This window comes from Phoca vitulina, unplaced genomic scaffold (genome assembly GCF_004348235.1).
Source record: "Phoca vitulina isolate PV1807 unplaced genomic scaffold, GSC_HSeal_1.0 scaffold3, whole genome shotgun sequence".
Classification (NCBI taxonomy): domain Eukaryota; kingdom Metazoa; phylum Chordata; class Mammalia; order Carnivora; family Phocidae; genus Phoca; species Phoca vitulina.
Window position 1 is genome coordinate 39,696,698 of NW_022589706.1, and position 19,105 is coordinate 39,715,802.

Below are 19,105 nucleotides of genomic sequence, written 5' to 3' on the forward strand. Positions count from 1 at the left end.
ATTTAGTTAATCTTACTTAGTTATAATGGGTGCCTCTGTGGATCATAAAATTCTTTTAATTCTGATAATACATGTTTTAGCCAAACTAAGAATCCTCAGCCTACCATGATTTTCTGAAATTGGAATCTCCTAGTTGATAACCATACTAGTTTCTTTCTTATAACAATAGAAGTCTGGGCAGGGTACCCAGTAAGATTCACCTCTAAAGGAGCAGTTGTTACTGAGAGGTGTTATAGTTCATCATCAATCTATAAACCATGTTTGGAAATCACTGTTACATTACGCAGACCTGAGGACTTTTTTTATAGATCACTAAACTTTAATCTGAATGTCTATGAACCCCTTAAACTTCCATGTAGAATTTTATGTATGTGTTCACTTTTATGGAAAGGGGGCAATCATCGTTTTTATCCAAAGGATTAAAATGTTAAGAGTCTCTGCTACAGGGATGTCTGGGTGGCTCAGTCGGTTAAGTGTCTGCCTTCGGCTCAGGTCATGATCCCAGGGTCCTGGGATTGAGTCCTGCATCAGACTCCTCACTTAGCGGGGAGCCTGCTTCTCTCCTGCCTGCTGTTCCCCCTGCTTGTGCTCGCTCTCTCTCGCTCTCTCTCTCTCTGACAAATAAAATCTTAAAAAAACAAAACCCACACTGTGTGTGAGGAAAAAAAATCTCTGCTACAGATGAAATCTTGGTAAGATCTTTGCCACTGGCTTACACTGTCTATACCTTTTCACCTCCCTCTGAACTGTTAACAAGCTAGCATCTCTTATCACAAGCTAGCATCTCTTATCACTTCTTTCACCTCATCTCTTGGGGCAGGGTATGATTGTCCTCACCATTCCTTTCTTTGACTAGACACTAAGATATTCCAACCTCAATCCTGATGTTTTTCTTATATTCTTCTTTCCCTTTAAGTATTGATGTTTATTCTATTGAGTCTCTCCATTACTTACAAGTAATCATTGGAGTAACTCCTTCAGCTAAAACTAGCATTACTGACTCTTAGCTCTGTGTTTGTAGACTTGTAGTTTGAACTGTACATTCCTCTCTGTCTGAATGCTCCAAACTTATTTCATCTGCCATCCAGCCTATTAACTGGCTGTACTCTGTGTCCCAAATCAGAAGTGTTAGTTCATCCTTAATATTTCTTTTACATTTTCACATCTCATTTATTACAGAGTTCTGAATTTACCCAGTTTACCCATTCTCTGTTCAAAAGCCTCAAGTGGGGGTCAAATTCTACATTATTGGACTGACCTAGAAGGTCTTCATTCTCAACATTTTGAAGTTGTCCAAGGACTCACAACATAAACTGTTAACATCTCTTTTGCAACATAGACTCCTTTGAAAATATGAATGCCCTTGACTCTCTCCCTAGAGAATTGCACACAAAATTTACCAACAGATTCCATTGGTTTTGCATTCTCTTGAAGCCTGTCATGGTTTGTAGTTTAAGAATAATTGATGCAACCCATCAAGGGACCTTGCTTTCCTCATAATTTTTGACTTTCACTTATCTGTACTTTTTTTTTTCTTTTTCCTTTTTTAAGTTTTTTAGTTTTAATTTAAATTCTAGTTAGTTCACATACAATGCAATATTGGTTTCAGGAGTAGAATTCAGTGATTCATTACTTAAATACAACACCCAGTGCATATCATAACAAGTGCCCTCCTTAATACCCATCACCCATCTAGCCCATCCCCCACCCACATCCCTCCATCAATCCTGTTTTTTTCTCTATCATTTAAGAGTCTTTTATGGTTTGTTTCCCTCTTCCCACCCCTCCATATGTTCATCTGTTTTGTTTCTTAAATTCCGCATGAGTGAAATCATATGGTGTTTGTCTTTCTCTGACTGATTTTGCTTAGCATAATACACTCTAGCTCCATGTTGTTACAAATGGCAAGAATTCATTCTTTTGATGGCTGAGTAATATTCCATTGTATATACATACCACATCTTTATCCATTCAATGTACTTTTAGTTCTTAGAATGAATTATTAAAATCTATTGTCATTAAAATCTGTTACTAGAGCTTCATCTTCACTCTCTCCATGAAACCTTCCCAAATCCCTTTTTCTTTGTTGGATTGGAAGCTGCAGGAGAGGAGAAAATATAATCTTACACTTTATTTCCTCACGTTGCCTTTTGCTTTGATGTGCCATGCCTAGCGGTCTGCTAGAGATGGGAGAATTGTAAAAATTATGTACTGCTTCATTCTCTTATGTTAGTCCACAAGAACAATTAAAAAGATATGATTTTAACACCTTTAAACTTTGGTTTTGTGGCCTCTGAATAGTCATTGGCTGCAATTTCAGCTTTTCTATCTCAACCTACAAAAATTCCACCTGCTTTGGTGCAGTACATGAGAAATTTCAAACACTGATTTAGACTAGTAGATAGGACTGACCATTTCAATGGTCATTATCATTTTCACTGTTAGTTTTCACTATTAGTTTTTTAGAGTATGTATATCTTCAGTAGGGTCGTTTCATTAATACTAGAGAAAATACTTGTTTGAAAGTATTTTAACTGTTACATTACCTTATACAAACCTACCTAGTTTGCCATCTTTGGGTGATTATACTTTCTTTGGGCTTGTAGGTGAACATAAAAAGAGGAAGAAAAATTTGTCCAAGTAATACAGTACTTAACTTTGTATCATAAAGGCATGCTTACAATGGCTGTTGCTTTAAAGCCTTCATTGAAATGTAAACACTGTAGTCAAATAAAAAACAAAGATAAGTTGTGTGAAGCTTTATTCATTCATCTACTCATGAAATAAAATGCTTTGCCTGGTTTTATTCTAGGCCCTAGGAAAGCAGCACTAAACAGAAACAAGGCTCCCACTGTCACAAAAATCTTATTGGGGATAACAAACCATAAAAGATGTCTTAAGTAGAGTTAGGGAAGTATAAGTGCATATGAAGAATAACCAAGGTGGTAGGACAGTGCTGGGGATAAGAGGAAGGTTTTTGCAAAGAGCAGAGCAATGATGTAAAAAGAGCAAGCCATACAAAAATGTGGGGAAGTACCCAGACTAGGAGCAGGAAGTAAAACAGCTCTGCCTTTTTGAGGACCTGCAAACATGCCACTATTGCTGGAGCTCTGGTGAGCAAAGGTAAGAATGGAAGATGATGTAAGCAAAGACTAGATCACTTAGGACCTACAGGCCATGCTAAAGTACGAAAGGAAAACCACTGGAAAGTTTGAGCAGGGTCATGACATGACATATTTAACATGTTTTTAAAGTTCTCTGGCTATTGTGTGGACAAGCAAGGAGATTGGTTAAGGAGCTATATTATAGTCCAGGTGAAGGATGATGTGACCTTTGGTAAATTACTTTTCTTTATGCCTCTACTTCAAGTGTAAAATGAGACTAATAATACTCCCTCCCTCATCCTGTTATAATTAAATGAGTCAACATACGTGAAGTATATTCTGACACATGAATACATTATATAACATCCCCTTTGGCAGACTGTAGAAGATGGTATGAGTGGAACTGATTCACCATGAAAATCACCTTGAATTTAATATTCCCTTCAGCTGATTTCATTTCTAAACAGGGAAAAAGGGGGCACCTAGGTGGCTCAGTCGTTAAGCGTCTGCCTTCAGCTCAGGTCATGATCCCAGGGTTCTGGGATCAAGCCCCGCATCGGGCTCCCTGTTCAGCGGGAAGCCTGCTTCTCCCTCTCCCACTCCCCCTGCTTGTGTTCCCTCTCTCGCTCTCTCTCTCAAATAAATGAAATCTTTAAATAAAAAACAGGGAAAAGGGGCAGAGAATCAGCATACTGTGGCTTATCCACAGTTCATCTTCAGCCCAGCAGTTCTTGGGAAGCCAAGTGAAAATGTTTTAATGGTGCTTTTTGCATTTAATTCCCCATGACCTTGAATTACTTGGCATGGAGTTGTTCATCTAACATTGTGGTACAGTGAAAATAGCAGTAGAATGGAAATGAAAAGATTTCCTTAGGCACATTACTGTGAGCTTCAGTTCTCATTTGTAAGGTACAACTAAATATTTCTTCTGCCTGCTTCACAGAGTGGATAAAACGACAAGATAACTATACATGGAAGCTTCTCAGAAATCACAAATGCTAAATCCACAAATGGTGCTAAAAAATAAGATTTTGAGTACCGGTGATGTGTAAGAAGATCCTGGGGATGCAGCAATGAACAAGATCCAATTTCTGCCCTCAATGAATCTTGCAGTATTGGAGGCAGACAATTTCAAAACACTACATTGTCTTAATACGGAGTAAATGATCAGGGATTCTGAGTACACAAAGAAGGGAGGAATTTAAAGAACAAGTATACATTGTGAATGAACATACTCTTTGCACTCTATTCTCAATCCCTCTTACCTTAATTTTCATTGAATTTATTACCACTGAACATAGTATATATTTGTTTATTGCCTATCTCTCCCAACTAGAAAATATATTCCATGAGTATACTGGGTTGTCTTATTTTTTTTGTTAATTGTATCCCTAGCAACCAGTATAATGCCAGACACCAACACATACGAAACATTTAGTAAATATTTGTTGAATGAATAAATGTGCAAATTCCCATAGGTACAGCAACATGGAACCACATATAACTGTTAGAGGAGTATAACATGCAAGGGGACTAGGGAGTGAGTAACAAAAGACCTATGTGGGTTGGAGAGATAGAAAGCAGAGGCCAAACTATAAAAGACGTTACATGATAGGCTTTTGGAATTCATCTTGAGGGTAGAAGAGCAGCATCAGATAAATGCTTTTAAAGCACTCTGGAAGACTTGTCTCAAAAATGGCAGATAAAAAAAAAGGGCAGAAAAAATTCATATACTTATATCCTGTTTGCAAGAAAACCTGATGAAAATGACATAAGAAATAGAACTATAGGAATCCATACCAGAATTCTGAGGAATTTTTGGAAGCTACATAGTATATGGGATCAAGACTGATGCAGAAACTAAAACTGAATCCTTTTATAAAGTCAGTCTTACAAGAAGTTAACAGAATCACCACTAAGGTTGTGGTTCTTAACCTTGGGTGGGGTGGGGCTGTTGCATAAAAACACCTTTGGAGAATCCGATGAAAGCTACAAAAACTTTTCTCAGAAAAATTCACACAAAATTTTGGGTATATCAGATGTCATCTGGAACTCCCTTGCCCTGCTGAAATCTAGGCATAATTAGCTTAAAATCTGTGACAGTTCCACAGTCAATGAAAGTCCACAACTCTTTCCATGATTTTTACTAATTCACAGAGATTGTATTGAGACAGAGTTCACTAGACCAGTAGTGCTGTTTTTACATTATACTATATTGACCAGACATGAAATGTACCAGGCACCACTGGACACAACTATGAGTTGGACATACCTTCTACCCTGAAGGAACTCAGATTAGGGGAGAAATAAGCAAAAATTCATGTTAAAAAGTTGAGTACCAACTATGTGCCAGGCAGTGTACTAGATCCTAGGGATACTGCGGTGAGTAAGGGTAAATATGGTCCCTGACCTCATGGAAATGATAGTCCATATAAAGAGATAGGCTTCAAACGATGAGTGCTCAGAAGTACAGAGCTGTATTAGAGTAATGGGGAATGTTGTCTAGTCTGCAAGGTCAAAGAAGTAATTTTTAAAATCTGGAACCAGGTACAGAAATATTGAGGGATAAAAAGAATAGAATGCTGGGAGAAAGAGAGGAAATGGCAGGAGTTAGTAGGATTTTGACAATATTTGGGTCTGCAGAGGCGTTCAATAAAATGTCCTGTCTTTTTTAAGAGCACTCAACAGGTACTCAGTTCTGACCTTCAAACATATCTTGATATTTAAGCTCTTACAAAAACCCTAAACCTCCTATGTCTTTGTATTGAGTGCCAGTAAATGCCAGGATGCATGAAGTCTATGTTATCCCCAGAACAATAATAATATTTTCCCTATTTTACAGTCGGGAAAACTGGGACTCTGGTAACTAACTTGCTCACAGTCAGACATCTAGGGTCGCAGAGCCAGGAACTGAGCCTGGGCATTCTCACCGCTTACACGTCCTTTGGCCTTATTGCTGACTGTTCCTGAACTGGAGCTCACAGTGCAGCCAAGAAGGTTTCATCAAAAGTGCTTTGCACTTGTTTTTTTCTTCTGTGCCTTTCCTCATATTCGCTTCTCTGCTAGAATTTTACTCAGACCCAACCCCAGGTTTTCCTAAATCATCTTTCAAGATCCTTTTCAAATACAATTCCTCTATGAAGTACTCTCCAGCAGCAAAGAGAAGCCGTCTCTCTCCCCACTCTCCTTCAAAGGACTCCCTAAGGCTTCTAGTTGGTACTTTACCACCCTATAGACCTCTTATTCTCTTCCACAGATCGTCACTCAGCTCCGCCTCGTAGGAAGAGGGTGCTGCTTCGCCAGCAGCGGTAGCCCCAGAAAAGCAGGCTGCTTTGAGCCGAAACTATCTGGTGAACCCCTTCTCAACCCCCTCCCAGGGTCCGACACTTCGTTCCTTCAGACAAGTTTCAGGTAAGGTGTATCGATTCTATCTATCCACGCAAATTTCTAGCGAACACCGCTAAGATTACGATCTCCGACACAGACTCAGGGATAAGGGCGTTTCCGACTCCAAACCGCTTAGCAACCACCGGCTTCCTCCTCCGCTTGTCCACCTCCGAAATCCTCTTCCGGGGCAGAGGTCGGCCCGCCCCTCCCGCGTCTCCTCCAAGATGGCGAGCGGCGGCGGCGGGGGGGTTTCGGTGCCTGCGCTCTGGAGTGAAGTGAACCGTTATGGCCAGAACGGTGACTTCACGCGCGCTCTTAAGACCGTCAACAAGAGTAAGTGTCGGGGCGGGCGTTGGGGTGGGCCCAGGCCGCAGAGAGGACGCGGCCTCCTTCCGGCGCGCGCGACCACCTCCGAGTAGACGCGGGGATCGGAGATCGCCGCCCGCGGCTCGGGGGCCCGAACGCCCGATGGGCGTGGGTTGCAGCCCCTCTGCTCCACCCGATCAACCCGAGGTCCTGGGTTGCTTAGAGCCACGTGTACTTCTCTCTTTATCCGCCGCGGGGTAGCGAGCGTGGAATTTAAAGAGACCGCAGCTCCATGCGTCTCTTTCAAACTGTTTTCTTATCCGACTCCTCCGTTTTTGCTCCTTAATTCGGAAATATCTCACATCACCACCTTTTCTCCTTCCCTTTAGAGGAGTGATCAAGGCAGTGTTGCTGAGGGAGCTTTTTCTGCCGCATCGGAGGGAGGAATCTGCTAGGGACACGTAGTTTAGAAGCTGGTGCTGACAAGGTGGAAGCTGTACAGACTCCGGAGAGGGAAAAGGGCTGGATATGGATGTTAGGCCTGTCAGTCTCATAGATAAAATCTCTCTCCAGTGTCATTAGATCAGAAAATGTGTGTGTGAAAGCACATTTGAAATAACATTTGAAATTACGTCGGAAGAAAAGTTTGGCCTGGTTTTTTTTTGTTTGTTTTTCGGTTTGGGGGGGCTTTTTGCCCCGTAACTGGTAAATCTTGAGTCAACTGCCTTTGGTGTGAGGTTTACTCATTATACTCATTTATCCTTTACTATGTAATTGTAATAGGGCCATGCTTTTGTTTTGTTTTGTTTTGTTTTTTAATGCTCTCTGTCATGGTAAATTCTTTACTGAAGATGCAGCCTGTACTTGGTAGATTTGAAAAGTGATTACCAAGACAGGGTTTGGCTGTTTAAAGCAGTAACATACAAAGTATGTCAGTAGCATACAGGATTATGTAATTTTCAATATTCTATTGTTAATGTAAAAAGAAGTGATTATGCCACAGTGCACTTTTGGTAATTTCAGACATTAAGGAAAATAGCTGATTAGAGTTAATTTTATTCTTAAACTTGTTTTGAATTAACTTTAGCTTTTGGCTAAACCTGCAACCGGTACTATTCAGTAGCAGTATAATAAGTATTTGCAGGAATTCTTTAATCACGTTTTTTTTTTTCAGTTTGTTGATCAATACATATTTTCTTAATTGGTAAAAATTTATATGATTCTTACACAGAATTGGGTTCCTAATGTTACCCAGGGGCAGGGGGAGTGATTGTGGTCATTTTTACACTGAACAGCTGTTTAGCTTTCAAACTTTGCCACCTGAGTCTTTCCTTGTCCTCTTTTGCTCGGTCGTCTTAGGTGAAAAGGGAAATATTGAATGGTTTTTGGAAATACTGCCAGCAAAATAAGTTGCATTTGTATACTTTACAGCTTATAGATTTTTCTAAAGTATTCTCATTTAATCTTCTTTATAACTTTCATACTAGTTTTGCAGATCAGAAAACTGACATTTTGCTGTGAAATGATTTGCCCATGACCTCAAGACACTAATGACAAGCTTGTACTCAAACCTAAGTCATTTGCTTCCAAATTCTACATGAACTTTTTTCTTTCTTGGTGAACTAATGAAATATGTAGGATGTAGCATGTGTCCTAAGGTGAAAAAGCTGGAGGAGATAGCTCCTTTCTCCTTTATTTCATTATTTAAAAATTTATTTTTGCTACAAGCATCTTGGGAATCTATCTCATTGGAAATCTTACTAAATTATAACTGTCCTTTTGCCACTTCTTAAGTTAAAAATGAAGATCGGTCATTTTTTTTTTTTAAATGTTTCAACTGATTGTTCCTGCAATAAAATTGGAAACGTAGCTTCTTGAAGCAGGGGGTGGGAAAATTTAGTAAAAATGTGAGAAGGGAATGGATTTTAACATTTTTTCCTAAAATTGTTCTCTAGTACTGCAGATCAACAAGGATGACGTAACTGCCCTACACTGTAAAGTGGTATGCCTTATTCAAAATGGAAGTTTCAAGGAAGCCTTGAATGTCATCAATACTCACACTAAAGTGTTAGCCAAGTAAGTGATTCAGTTAGTTTGTGCCGTTATTAGAAATAATGGTTACCATAGCTATAAACATTTCCATGGGTTTTTTTTTTCCTCACTATTCAGTGATTTTTTTACCTTTTTTGCTTAGCAATAGTATTTCTGAAACTGGAAGGAGCAATAGCACCTCTTTTTTTTTTTTTTAAGATTTTATTTATTTACTTGACAGAAAGAGAGAGCACAAGCAGGGGGAGCAGCAGGGCAGAGGGAGAAGCAGGCTGCCCGCTGAGCAAGGAGCCTGATGTGGGCCTCGATCCCAGAACCCTGAGATCATGACCTGAGCCGAAGGCAGACGCTTAACCGACTGAGCCACCCAGGCGCCCAGGAGCAATAGTATCTTTGTTTTTTTTCTGCCTTAGGGAACATTTTTCTTTACCTCTGTCTTCCCTTTGAACCACTAAGAAGCAGGTACACTGCTGAAGGATATGGGTCATAAATGTAATGAATTCTTGGAGGACATAAGGAGAACAACTCAGAAGTTTAATTAAAGAAAAAAAAGGCAGAGAGGGAGGAACATGTAGGGTAGGGATGTATAAGTAGAGGCCTTTAGGATGGTGTGGCAGTCTTCGCCTGACTTCCATGCCTACCTCCTTTGAGAATTGTTGAGGTGAGTATGATTTTAGGTCAAGATCATTCGGTGTCAGAGTTCTTTATCAGTCTTTAGAATATCTAGCATTTGTTGTTGTTAATCTTTTTCACTTATTTCATTTCACGAAATGTGAATTTATATTCTAAATTTTTACTGTGATATGATTTTTCTTTACAGTTATGCCTAAGCCGCAAAAGAAATGTGTATTGAAATAAAGTTTTTTGCAGCATATTTACTCTTTAATGAAATACTGGCTTATAAAGTTAAAAAAAGTGTACAGTTGACCCTTGAATGTCTCAGGGGTTAGGGGCACCAACCCTCCGTGTAGTCGAAAATCTGTGTATAACTTTAGACTCCTCAAAAACTGTACTCATAGCCTACTATTGACTGGAGGCCTAACAGATGACATAAACAGTTGATTAACACATATTTTTTTGTCATATGTATTATATACTATATTTTTAGAATGAAGTAGGCTAGAGGAAAGAAAATGATATTAAAATCATAAGGAAGAGAAAATACATCTAAGATGCTATACTATATTTATTGAAAAAAATCCACATATAAGTGGGCTCATGCAGTTCAAACCCATGTTCAAAGGTCAACAACTATATAGTATACTTTTTGTATAAAAAAAGGAGGATATAAGAATTTATATGTGTATTTTCCTGTATTTGCAAAAACAAACACTAGGTGAAGAAACAGTGAATAAAAGTCACTTGGAGGTAAAGGAGAGCAGGATAGATGTGAATAGCAGTGGGAGTAAAACCTCTTAGCATATACCTTTTTGGTATGGGGGCAGTTTGAGCCATATCTATTGAAAGATTGAAAGAAAGATTGGAAACTAATTTTAAAACTTCAGTAAAAATAAAGTAAAGGGGACACTACTTTCTAGTAAACATGTTTATACTAAAATTCAGTATCTTGAATTTTGGTTATTTTGTGACATAGGGAGATTTTCAAATAATTTTTTTTAGGCAAGTAAATAAAGGATATTGTCATTTGCTTGATAAATATTCTTCCTCATGGGTTATGGTTAAAACTCCAAAATGAGGGTCGCCTGAGTGGCTTAGTTGGTTAAGCATCCGCCTTCGGCTCCGGTCATGATCCCAGGGTCCTGGGATCGAGCCCCACATCGGGGAGCCTGCTTCACCCTCTCCCCTTGCCTGCCGCTCCCCCTGCTTGTGCTCTCTCCCCTTCTGTCAAATAAATGAATAAAATCTTTAAAAATAAATAAATGAAACTCCAAAATGAGTTTCAAGTGTCACGTTAATGTGATGAGTTGTCAATGTAGATAGGTAATGTTTTTATTGTTGTGTATTTATCAGTTGTTTGGTTACAAGTACTATGTTCTTTTAAGATTTTAGTTACCTTTTCTTTGCTATTCATTTGTTTTTTGAACACATTTAAAGCAGCTTTATATGGCTTATTATTTGATTAGTAGATTTAAGAAACTTCTGTAATAACCCATTTAAAATAGTGTTCAGGGGCACCTGGCTGGCTCAGTCAGTGGAGCACATGACTCTTGATCTCAGGGTTGTGAGTTTGAGTCCCATGTTGGGTGTGAAGATTACTGAAAAACAAAATCTTGAAAAAATAAAATAGTGCTCAGATTGTTTTTTTTATCTAAGACAATTAGTTATTTAGCTGATTCATGATTTCATTCTTAAATGTTTGTTTCAAAGAATATCCATGAAAGCAAGAGAGGCAAGGGAAATGGATGTAATATTATCTGCCACTTGGGAACTGATTTTCAGGCATGTTACTACACTTTGTCAGTTTCCTCATCTGTTGTTAATGGAGATTAAATGACTTAATATGGATCAGGTACTTACAGCAGTGTCTGGCATACAGTGGATGCTTTGCAGTGTTAGCTAATGATTAGATATTGGTTTTTTTCTTTTTCAGTAACTCTCTTTCCTTTGAGAAGGCATATTGTGAGTACAGGCTGAACAGGATTGAAAATGCCTTGAAGACAATAGAAAGTGCCAATCAGCAGACAGACAAATTAAAGGAGCTTTATGGACAAGTGGTAATTACTGCTTTAAAATACATGTTGACAATCATCCTGAGTGGGCATGACTGTACCTGTAGTGAGGAGCAGGGATGAGGAACCTCAGCCCATCCTGATGCTCCACAAAACTTGCCACCAAACCAATTCTTGAGGTTTGAACATATTCCCTCTTCTTGATCTTCACACAAACAGTTGCATATATAATATTCTATGAATAAATTATTTCTTCAGGGCAATTAGAAAATTAGAATTAAAAACTATCCTATGAAATTTTGACTTTTTAGTTGGAAAGATGAAGGCCAGTTTTGATGGCCTTCACAGTTTTGAAATTATATTTCTAGTTTTTAACACATTTTGTTTTAAGGTTAAAATAAAGTAAATCGTGATAAATAAGAATTTGGATGAATTTAACTAGTTTATGAATTCCCTAAAACTCTTATTCTGAAAGGGTTTGAGACATTTAATTAAGCCTAGTGTAAAAATAAAGCTATTAATGATGAGAGGACAAATGTTTTAGTAGAACTAACAAAACCCTCTTAAAGATTTTTAAAATGTCAGTAAGGGCAAATAATGTAATAAATGTATTGTCTCCAAGAGATACTAAGAGTTTAATAATACATACAGGTTGGAGAAAGATTTGGACAAGTTCATGGATTGTAGGTTTATAAAGAACTTTAAAGGTAAGCTGGGCAAATTTAGGGTAAATTCCAGCATTTTGAGTTTGATGAAGGGCATCAGTCTCTGTCATATAAAGTTGACTTGACTTAATTTACCCAGAGTGGCAGTTATTGCCCTTTGAGAACAACTTGAATGAAATAAGCAGGAATTATGTTTTGTGTACTTGATTATTAACCCTATATTAGCTGGTTTCTGGGTAAAGGAAATAAAGATTTAATATAGTGAACTCTTAGAAAATATTAAGTCCTGTTGTTAACATCTAATTTTGTTCCTATTCACGGGGGCTTAACAATCATTTTGTGGGTGGGAAAATTTTTTCATTGTAAGTCAGATTTAGGTAGCAGGGTGATTTCTTTGGAAATGTTTTCTTTCAAAACCCACTTAGGCATTTCCCTAACCTCAGGAAGGAAGTAAATACAATGACTTCTATCTGAATCATGACTACAAATCTACAGTATAGTAGAGATTCATTCATTGCAAGTTTTTGAAAGTATTAGTAGCACACAGAACTAATTGAAAAATTGTAAAGGAAGAACTGTTGATTGCCCGTATCATGCTGAATAAGGTTTCCTACTTAGTGATTCAAAAAAGGGTTTGTATGATGTTTGAGACATAATACTATGTTTGTCTTCTCCTCTGATCTCTTACTTGGTGTTTGTCTCCCTAGTTATACCGGTTAGAACGCTATGATGAATGCTTAGCGGTGTATAGAGATCTTGTCCGAAACTCCCAAGATGATTATGATGAAGAGAGAAAAACAAACCTTTCAGCAGTTGTTGCAGCTCAAAGCAATTGGGAAAAAGTAGTTCCAGTGAGTATCCCTGTGTACCCACACAGCTATGAAACAATATTCCTGTCTTGTGTTTGACTGGTATTTTGCTCCATGACAGGAGAACTTGGGCCTCCAAGAAGGGACGCACGAACTATGCTACAATGCTGCATGTGCTCTGATAGGACAAGGCCAGCTGAGCCAAGCAATGAAAATCCTACAAAAAGCTGAAGGTTGGAAGTTTATTAAAATTATGTGTAATTGTAATGTGCATATAACTTAAAATAGTATTTCCAAAAATTGAATTTGATTTTTGTGAGATTTATAATTGGAAATTATTGATGCAGTGGGAATTTCTCAAAATTCATCTAGCTTTTCTCTTGGCATTTTAGCATGTCTCCCCTATTTCTGTCTAATCCCTAAGCCAGAGTACTTGTCCATTTTCATCCATACCAGACCTTATTTTTGAGGAGGTTTTTTAATAAGTTACTGTGAGTATTAAATGTAAATTGAGTTAACATCAAGCATTTACAGCAGTACATGGTATATAACATAAGCATCCAATAAATATTGGTTATCATTATTAAACTAGGATACTCAAGTTCAGTGATAATCAGTGTGCCTTTGTGTGTACGTGCATGCATGCACATACACTGCATTTGTATTGGTAACACTATTCAAGCACAGTTTTAACTCCATTTAGTATGTTTTCATATATAACATTTATATGCTTTGAAGCTTTAATTAAGAAAAAAAGAAAAATAGTCTTATTAGCTTATGTTTGGTTTCAACTCCAGAAAGATGTAGACTTTTCTTCTGCATACATATTTCCCTGGAAGCTATAAAAGTGATGCAGGGACTGCAATGATGGGGAGGGAAGGTTAAAATAAAAGCAGAAGTTGGAGCATCACGAGAAGAAAAGTATGTTTGAGATTTATAATTTCTTGATTATACCCGGTATTGACAGCAGTGTGGGAAAAGGACATTCTTTTTTTTTTTTTTTTTTTTAAAGATTTTATTTATTTATTTGAGAGAGAGAGAGAGAATGAGAGAGCATGAGGGTGGCAGGGTCAGAGGGAGAAGCAGACTCCCCGCCGAGCAGGGAGCCCGATGTGGGACTCGATCCCGGGACTCCAGGATCATGACCTGAGCCGAAGGCAGTCGCTTAACCAACTGAGCCACCCAGGCGCCCGAAAAGGACATTCTTATACATGGAAGTTTTGAGTGTAAAAGTAATACTGACTTTGCAGTGGGCAGTTTGGTGATGTGTGGCGGATTTAAAATTTGCATACCCTTTGATCCAAGGATTTCATTTTAAGGAAATAATTAGATTAATTAATAATAATAATTAGATAAATGAGAAATTTATTGTAAGGAAATAATTAGATAAATTCATATATGTATTTTTATGAGTGCTAATTGAAGGGATGGTCATAAGAAAAAAATTAGAAACATCATGAGTTTCTGTCCTATAAGAGGATTGGCTAAGTTTTACCATGACCACAAAATAGGTTACCATGCAGTTTTTAAAATAAAAATGTAGATGTGGGGGCACCTGGGTGGCTCAGAGTCCGTTAAGGGTCCTACTCTGTTTTGGCTCAGGTCGTGATCTCATGGGTCCTGGGATCTAGCCCCACATCAGGCTCCATGCCCATCGGGGAGTCTGCTTCTCTCCTTGCTCCCTCACTCCCTCCCTCTCTAAAATAAATAAATCTTAAAAAAAAAAGCCTTGATTTAAAAAAAAAATTGTAGATCTATATTTATTATAATAGAAAGATGTCCACAATATATTAAATGGGGAAGGTAGGTTTCAAAATAGTATGTAGAATATCATATCACACTTTCATTTTAAAAGCGGCTGTGCATTTGCATTTAAAAAATAGTAATGACAATGCTAATAATGGTTATCTCTTGGTGGTGGGGTTATTGTCTTTACTACTTTTTTGTCATTGATTTCTTGCAATCAACATTTGTTACATTTATATTTTTTAAATGCCCTTAAAATTTTTTTTAACCTAGAGATTACAAATGAAAGAAAAATGCCAGAGAGCTAGAATAGTCAGGGACTGATGGTATTTATGTAATGTTTATTATTATTTATGTTGATGATAATAATAAATTTCCAAATTTGCTTGTTATTAAAATTATCTTGAAATCTTCTGCCCAAGAATTTAATTCTTGCTCTTTAGAATGGTGAAAGGAATGGGAGTTACCCTGCAATATTAATTTTAAAACCATTTTTTCCCCATAGATCTTTGCCGCCGTTCATTATCAGAAGATTCTGTAAGTATTCCACTCTTATTAAACCCAAATTTTACACTTCTGACTAATATAAATTTATAGGGCGCTTCATTGTAGTATTTATTGACTTGTTGGAATAGGTGGTGATTTATTAAATAATCACAGTAAAAATCCTCTTGATCAATTATTTGATGGAGTCTTAGGCTGGGAAATTACAATACTAGAATTTTTATATGCCATATATATTTTATTTTAAATTTATATTAATATAAATTCATTCTCTTATTTTAGATGCAAGGCTCAGATCTTTGAATATGGGTCCTTTCATAGGAATCCCATGCATATTTCTTAAATGAACCACAAATAATCCAACAGTCATGATTTCCAATTGTCTTAAAGACAGTTATGAAGTAGTTTCATTACAGAATCCTTACAGTTGTTAGCCTTTTCACCAATCTTTTATTGTTTTCTGGCGCTCATCTACACAGTAATTTGCTTTTGGAATCACCTTTATCAAATTCCTAAATTTTAACAAACTGATTCTAAGGGAAGTTTTCTGAAAATGATATGTTGTCTTTAAGATTGTGTACCTTTTGAATGTTTGGAATACTTGATAAATATGGAGATCGATTTGGAAAATTTACAAGGGAAAAAAAGTTTCTTTTTCTTCTTAGGATGGGACTGAGGAAGACCCACAGGCAGAACTGGCCATCATTCATGGGCAGATGGCCTATATTCTGCAGCTTCAGGGTTGTACAGAGGAGGCGTTGCAACTTTACAATCAAATAATAAAACTAAAGTAAGTTTATTTTAAATGAAGTGTCTTTTATAGGGGGTGAAGTCTCTTTTTAAAGGTTTGTTTCTTTTTGACTGTTGCTTATTGTTCACAGGCCAACAGATGTGGGATTGCTAGCTGTGATTGCAAACAACATCATTACTATTAACAAGGTATGGGATATACATTGCTTTCTTACACTTATATTTTACATTGAAAACATTACCTTAGCTTTATCCCAGGTTAACTTCTTTTTTCCATGACACAGTCCAGTTGTAGCAAAATCACAATCACAGTTTAACTTTCATAATGATGATTCTGCAAGCTATATTCAGGTAATAAAACTTTTTTGCAGTTACAGTCTCTGGACTGTCTTACCCTTTTCCCAGTTTATAATAATGTGGAGAATCTATATATTGAAAAATAAATTGTTTTGATTTTATACTAAGCATGTGCATGTTTTATGTGTCATTTTCATCTAGTGAGTCTGAGTACAAGTTTTCTATGTGTAATTCTTTTCTTTCCAGTGGTTTTTATTTTGGGGGAAGGGAGACATGCCCACCCTCAAAGCCACATGTAAAATATTACAAGTATGAGTATAAACAATCCTAAAGACTACTGTACTAGTAAAATTAACCACCATTTAGAACATTGTTTTAATAGAAGAACATTTCAGATTTGAAATGGAAATCAGTAGAAAATAAGAAAAGTAACATTTGATTTCTTTTGATAAACTGTGTGATTTTTCAAGTGCCATTGTATTTCATATTCACAATTATAGTTTTATTTTTTTTAATTAATTTATTTTTTAATATTTTATTTGACAGAGACACAGCGAGAGAGGGAACACAAGCAGGGGGAGTGGGAGAGGGAGAAGCAGGCTTCCTGTGGAGCAGGGAGCCTGCTGCGGGGCTCGATCCCAGGACCCCAGGATCATGACCTGAGCCGAAGGCAGACGCTTAACGACAGCCACTCAGGCGCCCCCACAATTATATTTTTAGGTGGCAGTACTTGCCGCCAATTTGTAGGAATATAATCTGAGGCTGAAAGGAGTTAAGTAATTTGTATAAGGTCACAGCCTGTTAGAGGTAGAACTTGGATTCAGATTCCAATCACTTGACTCCAGAGTCCTTCATGGTACTTCCTTCCTCCAATAGCAGAAATTCAGAGGGTCTCCAGAGCTGAGATAATAGCACTAGAAAGAGTAGTAGTTATAGGATGTTGTAGGCCTTTGGCATGGTTTAGGTTTTCAAAAATTGATTCTGGCATTTGAATTAGCAGCATTATATACTTGCCTGTGTTTGTGAATTATTTGAAGTGCCGGTGAGGATAAATTCTTTTTACCTGATATGGGAAGGAGAGTGTGTAAAACACTAGATATCTTTTTTTTTTTAAGATTTTATTTATTTATTTGACAGAGAGAGACAGTGAGAGAGGGAACACAAGCAGGGGGAGTGGGAGAGGGAGAAACAGGCTTCCCGCGGAGCAGGGAGCCCGATGCGGGGCTCGATTCCAGGATCCTGGGATCAGGACCTGAGCTGAAGGCAGACGCTTAACGACTGAGCCTTCCAGGCACCCAACGCTAGATATCTTAATCTTGTTGTCATTATATACCAAACTTTTTTTTTAAGATTTTTTTTTTTAATTTATTTATTTGAGAGAGATCACAGAGGGAGAGGGAGAAGCAGATTCGACACTACTCGACGCTGAGCAGGGAGCCCGATGGGAGGCTCCATCCTAGGACCCTGAGATCATGACCGGAGCTGGAGGCAGATGCTTAACTACTGAGCCACCCAGGCACCTCTATTTTTTAAAGATTTTTTTAAAATTTATTTGAGAGAGTGATAGCAAGAGAGATCACAGAGGGAGAGGAATAGTCAACAGACTTTTTATTCAAAATAGTGCTGGATTCAATAGATAATGCAAAAGAAATATGAAACTCAGTGGTAATAATTATATCATTTAAAAGTCTCATTCTGGTATTGAAAAAAATTGTGCATGTTTAAATTTTTTACTTTTTAACTGCAGTATTGGTGAAAGAAAAGATCTCTGACCTGGCAAATTTGTAGCTGACCCTTGAAAAAGAGGGTTACGGTTTGAGGGTTAAACAACAGCATAAGCAAGTGAACATATGGAGAAATACTTATGACTTATGGGAAGAAAGAGAAAACAGAAGTTAAGAGGATACATACATGCTAGTTAAAAATTTTTAAAAGTTTAGATTGAATGGTACCAAGGTATGGAAGGCCTTGAAAATCAATTTTTTTTTTAATTTTTATTTATTAGAGAGCACAAGAGGGGGTAGGGTCAGAGGGAGAAGCAGACTCCCCGCTGAGCAGGGAGCCCGATGCGGGACTCGATCCCAGGACTCCGGGATCATGACCTGAGCCGAAGGCAATTGCTTAACCTACTGAGCCACCCAGGCACCTGAAAATCAAATTTTTGAGTAAGTGCCATGATAGCAAAGTTTAAGTGGCATGCAAGATGAATTGAAGTATTAAAATAGTACAGAGGAGAACCAACTAGAAATCTGGTTTCTTAAGAATTGATTTATGTGAGGGGTGCCTAGGTGGCTCAGTTGGTTAAGTGTCTGCCTTTGGCTCAGGTCATGGTCTTGGGGTCCTGGGATCGAGTCCTGCATTGGGCTCCCTGCTCAGCGGGGAGTCTGCTGCTCCCTCTCCCTCTGCCCTTCTCCACAGCTCGTGCTCTCTCTCTCTCAAGTAAATAAAATCTTAAAAAAAAAAAGGATTTATATAAAAGTTTTTTGCTGTACATTAATTTTACTTTGGTTTGAAGCTTCACACTCAGAAAAAGTATTTATTTTAGATTTCTTCTTTGTTTTCTTTTACTCTTCAAACTAGTAGAAGACCTGGTTTAAAAAACATAGGGTATTGGGGTGCCTGGGTGGCTCAGTCTTTAGCGTCTGCCTTTGGCTCAGGTCATGATCCCAGGGTTCTGGGATCGAGCCCCGCATTGGGCTCCCTGCTCAGCGGGAAGCCTGCTTCTCTCCCACTCCCCCTGCTTGTGTTCCCTCTTTCGCTGTGTCTCTCTCTGTCAAATAAGTAAATAGAATCTTAAAAAAAAACAAAAACAAAAACATAGGGTATCACTTATTTGCAGATATTTATTTACAGAGCTA

At 37.8% G+C, this 19,105-nt stretch overlaps 1 protein-coding gene across 1 annotated transcript in view; it reads left to right on the forward strand.

Moving 5' to 3' along the window:
* The first annotated feature begins 6,664 nt into the window (after positions 1 to 6,664).
* SRP72 (signal recognition particle 72) overlaps positions 6,665 to 19,105 on the forward strand; it is a 31,955-nt gene continuing 19,514 nt past the window's right edge. Inside the window, exons 1-8 of the mRNA XM_032400434.1 lie at positions 6,665 to 6,824; positions 8,753 to 8,873; positions 11,398 to 11,521; positions 12,849 to 12,992; positions 13,072 to 13,183; positions 15,202 to 15,233; positions 15,866 to 15,990; positions 16,082 to 16,139. Coding sequence (XP_032256325.1) covers positions 6,716 to 6,824; positions 8,753 to 8,873; positions 11,398 to 11,521; positions 12,849 to 12,992; positions 13,072 to 13,183; positions 15,202 to 15,233; positions 15,866 to 15,990; positions 16,082 to 16,139 — 825 coding nt within the window. The 5' untranslated portion in view covers positions 6,665 to 6,715. The remainder of the gene's footprint in view (positions 6,825 to 8,752; positions 8,874 to 11,397; positions 11,522 to 12,848; positions 12,993 to 13,071; positions 13,184 to 15,201; positions 15,234 to 15,865; positions 15,991 to 16,081; positions 16,140 to 19,105) is intronic.